The 5,376-nt window shown below is 43.2% G+C and overlaps 1 protein-coding gene across 1 annotated transcript; it reads right to left on the bottom strand.

Moving 5' to 3' along the window:
• Positions 1-1,410: 1,410 nt before the first annotated feature.
• On the bottom strand, positions 1,411-5,078 carry LOC120497695 (neuroguidin-like). The gene is made up of 3 exons (XM_039699476.1): positions 4,907-5,078; positions 2,806-2,953; positions 1,411-1,599 (listed from the first exon to the last, which is right to left on the bottom strand). Exons 1-3 carry the CDS (start codon positions 5,076-5,078, stop codon positions 1,419-1,421), a joined length of 501 nt encoding a protein of 166 aa, XP_039555410.1. The 3' UTR covers positions 1,411-1,418.
• Between the last annotated feature and the right edge of the window lie 298 nt (positions 5,079-5,376).

Below are 5,376 nucleotides of genomic sequence, written 5' to 3'. Positions count from 1 at the left end.
CCAAAATGCCCCAAAATCAGCCCAAAAATTGGATCCCAAAATTCCCCAAAATTTGATCCCAAAATTCCCCCAAAAATCGATCCTAAAATTGATCCCAAAACGCCTCAAATTCAGCCCAAAATTCCCCAAAAATTCCTCAAAAATTGATCCTAAAATTCCCCAAATTCAGCCCAAAAATCCCCAAAAATTGTATCCCAAAATGTCTGATCCCAAAATGCCCCAAAATCAGCCCAAAAATTGGATCCCAAAATTCCCCAAAATTTGATCCCAAAATTCCCCCAAAAATCGATCCTAAAATTGATCCCAAAACGCCTCAAATTCAGCCCAAAATTCCCCAAAAATTCCTCAAAAATTGATCCTAAAATTCCCCAAATTCAGCCCAAAAATCCCCAAAAATTGTATCCCAAAATGTCTCAAATTCAGCCCAAAATTCCCCAAAAATTGGATCCCAAAATGTCTCAAATTCAGCCCAAAATTTCCCCAAAATGCTCCAAATTTAATCCCAAATTCAGCCCAAAATTCCCCAAAATCGGAATACCAAAATTCCCCAAAAATCGATCCCAAAATGCCCCAAAATTCCCTTGAAACTTGATCCCAAAATTACCCAAAATTAATCCCAAATTCAGCCCAAAAATCCCCAAAAATTGATCCCAAAATTCCTCATAATTGGATCCTAAAATGACCCAAATTCAGCCCAAAATTCCCTTAAAATTGGAATACCAAAATTCCCCAAATTCAGCCCAAAATCCCCCAAAAATTCCCCCAAAATTGATCCCAAAAATGATTCCAAAAATGCCCCAAATTCAGTCCAAAATTGGATCCCAAAATGCCCCAAATTCAGCCCAAAATTCCCTCAAAATGGATCCCAAAATTCCCCCAAATTAATCCCAAATTCAGCCCAAAATTCCCCAAAAATCAATCCCAAAATCCCCAAAAATCCCCCCAAAATTGATCCCCAAATGCCCCAAATTCAGCCCCAAATCCCCCAAAACTGGAATCCCGAAATGCCCCAAAATCCCTCAAAAATTCCCCAAAAATTGATCCTAAAATTGATCCCCAAATTCTCTAAATTCAGCCCAAAATCCCCCAAAAATTCCTCAAAAATTGATCCCAAAATTCCCCAAAATTAATCCCAAATTTTGCCCAAAATCCCCCAAATATTCCCCAAAAATTGATCCTAAAATTCTCCAAATTCACCCCAAAATTGCCCCAAAACTCCCCAAAAATTGATCCCAAAATTCTCCAAATTCAACCCAAAAATCCCCAAAATTAATCCCAAAAATCCCCCAAAATTGATCCCAAAATTGATCCCAAAACCGCCCCAACTCAGCCCAAAACCCCCCAAAAATTAACCCCAAAATTTGACCCCAAAATTCGCCCCCAAAATCCCCAAATTCAGCCCCAAAATCCCCAATTTTTCATTTTCCCGCCTTTTCTCCCCCCAAGCCCCGCCCCCCTCGCACCTGATTGGCCGATCCCAGGAGGGCGGGGAAAGCCCCGAAGTTGGTGACGTCATCGAGGCCAGGCCCCGCCCCCCGCGGGCGCCGCGGCCGCCAGGGGGCGCCAAGGCGCTGCAGCATCGACTCCTCCCAGCGGAGCCTGGAATGGGGGAAAACGGGCAAAAATGGGGAATTTCAGCCAAAAAATGGGGGAAATTGGGCGGAAATGGGGCAGAAACGCACAGAGGGGACCCGGAACGGGGGAATTTCAGCGAAAAATGGGAGAAAAACGGGGAAAATTCACCCAAAATTGGGGGAATTTCACCCAAAACCAGGAGAAAAGAAATGGGGGAATTTCACCCCAAAATCACCAAAAATGAGGAATTTCACCCAAAAAATGGGGGAAATTGGGTAGAAATGGAATAAAAACAGAGAAAAGGGGATCCAGAATGGGGGAATTTCAGCGAAAAATGGGAGAAAAACGGGGGAAATTCACCCAAAATTGGGCCAAAAATGGGGGAATTCCACACAAAAATGGGACAGAAATGGGGGAATTTCACCCCAAAATCAGCAAAAATGGGGAAATTCACCCAAAAAATGGACAGCAATGGAACAAAAACAGACAGAGGGGATCCAGAATGGGGGAATTTCAGCAAAAAATGGGAGAAAAATGCAGAAAATTCACCCAAAATTGGGCCAAAAATGGGGCAAAATCACAGAAAAGTGAATAAGAAAATGGGGGAATTTTGACCAAAAATGGGGAATTTCACCCAAAAATGGGGCAAAATTAGACAGAAATGGAACAAAAACAGAGAAAAGGGGAACAGAACGGGGGAATTTCACTGAAAAATGGGGGAATTTCACTCAAAAATGGGCCAAAAATGGGCCAAAAACACAGAAAAGGGAATAAAAAAAAATGGGGGAATTTCACCCCAAAATCACCAAAAATGGGGAATTTCAGCCAAAAATGGGACAGAAATTGAAACTAATGAGAAAAAAATTAGAAAAAACCAACAAAAACATTAAAAAAAATTTGTAAAGAATTAAAGAAAAAATTGAAAAAATCTTGAAAAATTTTGAAAAAAAAATAGAAAAAAATTTCAAAAAAAATCGGAAAAGATTTAAAAAAAATCAGAAAAAAAATTAGAGAAAAAACCACCAAAAACATTTTAAATAATAAATTTGAAAAAAAATTGAACAAATTGAGGAAAAATGGAAAAAATAGGAAAAAAATTGGGAAAAAGTCAGAAAAAATTTGAAAAAAAGGAAAAAAAAGAGAAAAAATTGAAAAAAAATCAGGAAAAATGTGGAAATCCCCCAAATCCCCAAGTTTCCCAAAATCCCGGTTTTTTAGCCCAAATCTCACCTGTGGCGCTCCTCGCGGGACGCCTGCAGCCCCTCCCCCTCCTGCAGGGGCCCCTCCCCCAGCTCCTGCTGCAGCTCCCGCAGCGCGGCCGAGCTGAGCGCGCGGCGCCGGGCGCGGAGCTGGGCCCGGGACTCGGCCTCGGGCGGCGCTGGAATGGGGGAAAAACACGGGAAATTGGTTAAAAGGGGGAAATGGGGAAAAACGGGGAAAAACAGGGAAAAAATGGGGAAAAATGGCAATAAAAGGGTTAAAAACGGGATTAAAATGGTTAAGAAGGGGTTAAAAAGGGATCAGGGCCCGGGACTCGGCCTCGGGGGGCGCTGGAACGGGGGAAAAAACCGGGAAATTGGTTAAAAGGGGGAAATGGGGAAAAATGGGGGGAAAGTGGGGAAAAAATGGGTTAAAATGGGTTAAAATTGGGTTAAAATTGGGTTAAAATGGGGGAAAATGGGATCAGGACATGGAGACCTGAGCGGGATTGAGGGTGTGGAATGGGGGAAAAAACCGGGAAATTGGTTAAAAGGGGAAAATGGGGAAAAATGGGGAAAAATGGGGAAAAAAAGGAGAAAAAATGGGCTAAAAATGGGGGAAAAATTGGGGGAAAAAACCAGGAAATTGGTTAAAAGGGGGAAATGGGGAAAAACGGGGAAAAACGGGGAAAAAATGAGGAAAAACAAGGAGAAAATGGGTTAAAATGGGTTAAAATTGGGGAAAAATGGGGTTAAAATGGGATCAGGACATGGAGACCTGACCGGGATTGAGGGTCTGGAATGGGGGAAAAAACGGGAAATTGGTTAAAAGGGAAAATGGGGAAAAATGGGGAAAAATGGGGAAAAATGGGGAAAAATGGGGAAAAATGGGGAAAAATGGGGAAAAATGGGGTTAAAATGGGATCAGGACATGGAGACCTGACCGGGATTGAGGGTGTGGAATGGGGGAAAAAAGCCGGAAATCGGTTAAAAGGGGGAAATGGGGAAAAATGGGGAAAAACGGGGAAAAATGGTGAAAAAATGGTGATAAAATGGGATTAAAATGGTTAAAAAGGGGTTAAAATGGGCAAAAAGGGGTTAGGCGCAGAGCAGGGCTCGGGAACCGGGGTCTGGGGGCTCTGGAATGGGGGAAAAAACCGGGAAATTGGTTAAAATGGGGAAATGGGGAAAAAACGGTGAAAAATGGGGAAAAAATGGGGAAAAAATGGGGAAAAACAGGGAAAAAACAGGGAAAAAATGGGTTAAAAATGGGGGAAAATTGGGTTAAAAAGGGGGGGAAAAATGGGGGGAAATGGGATCAGGACATGGAGACCTGACCGGGATTGAGGGTGTGAAATGGGGGAAAAAACCGGGAAATTGGTTAAAAGGGGGAAATGGGGAAAAAATGGGAACAAACGGTGAAAAAACGAGGAAAAACGGTGAAAAAATGGGGAAAAACAAGGGGAAAACGGGAATAAAATGGTTAAATATGGGGGAAAAAGGGATCAGGACCTGGAGACCTGACCGGGATTGAGGGTCTGGAATGGGGGAAAAAATGGGGAAATTGGTTAAAAGTGGGAAAAAATGGGGAAAAACGGTGAAAAAATGGGGAAAAACTGGGTGAAAAATGGCAATAAATGAGATGAAAATGGGATTTAAACGAGGGAAAAAATTGGTTAAAATGGGAAAACCGGGGAAAAATGGAAGAAAAATGGGGGAAAAATGAGAAAAAACAGGGAAAAAATGGGAGTAAAATGGTTAAAAAGGGGTTAAAAATGGAGGCCTGAGCGGGATTCACCCTCTGGGGGGGATGGAATGGGGGAAAAAAACGGGAAATTGGTTAAAAGGGGGAAAAACAGCAAAAAAAACCCAAGAAAAAAAACGAAAAAATGAGAAAACAATGGTAAAAAATGGGATGTAAATGAGGGAAATGGTATGCAAATGACATGAAAATGGCATTAAAATGAGATTAAATGGTATTTAAATGAAGGAAATGGGGTTAAAAAGAGGGAAATTTGGTTAAAGTGGGATTAAAATGAGATTAAAATGGGATTTAAATGAGGGAAACGGGATTGAAACTGAGGAAATAGCATTCAAATGGTATGCAAATGATATGCAAATGAGGGACTCACCACAGGCCACGGGCACCAGGCGGGGCGGGACGTAGCGCCGCCCTCCCCCCAGCCCCGGGGCTTTGGCTCCGCCCCCTTGGCCTTCCTCCTCCTCCTCCTCCTGAATGACACGCCCGCTCAGGCCACGCCCACAAGGTAAACCCCGCCCCTTTACCCCGTAAACCACGCCCATTTCACCACACCCATTAATTTGTGAAGCCACGCCCCAAATCAATTTAAGCCCCGCCCATTTTGAGACTTAAGCCACGCCCCTTCCACACAAACCACGCCCCTTTAACCGCACACATTGAAGCCCCACCCCTTTTTGTCCTGAAGCCACGCCCGTTTTGCTCCAAACCACGCCCCAATTCCATTTAAGCCCCGCCCATTTTCAACCCTTAAGCCACGCCCACTCGCCATTTAAACCCCACCCATTTTAACCCTTAAACCCCTCCCATTTACCCCCTTAAGCCCCACCCCTTTTGCCTTTA

Source organism: Passer montanus, unplaced genomic scaffold (assembly GCF_014805655.1).
Source record: "Passer montanus isolate IOZ18808 unplaced genomic scaffold, ASM1480565v1 scaffold1339, whole genome shotgun sequence".
Classification (NCBI taxonomy): domain Eukaryota; kingdom Metazoa; phylum Chordata; class Aves; order Passeriformes; family Passeridae; genus Passer; species Passer montanus.
This window is presented reverse-complemented; position numbering and strand designations above follow the sequence as displayed.

Coding starts and splice junctions, on each gene's coding strand:
- LOC120497695 (XM_039699476.1), bottom strand. CDS start 5,078: ATGGGCGTGGTTTACGGGGTAAAGGGGCGGGGTTTACCTTGTGGGCGT. Junction 2,954..4,906: donor CCTGGTGCCCGTGGCCTGTG/GTGAGTCCCTCA, acceptor CCCCCATTCCAG/CGCCGCCCGAGGCCGAGTCC. Junction 1,600..2,805: donor TCCCGCGAGGAGCGCCACAG/GTGAGATTTGGG, acceptor CCCCCATTCCAG/GCTCCGCTGGGAGGAGTCGA.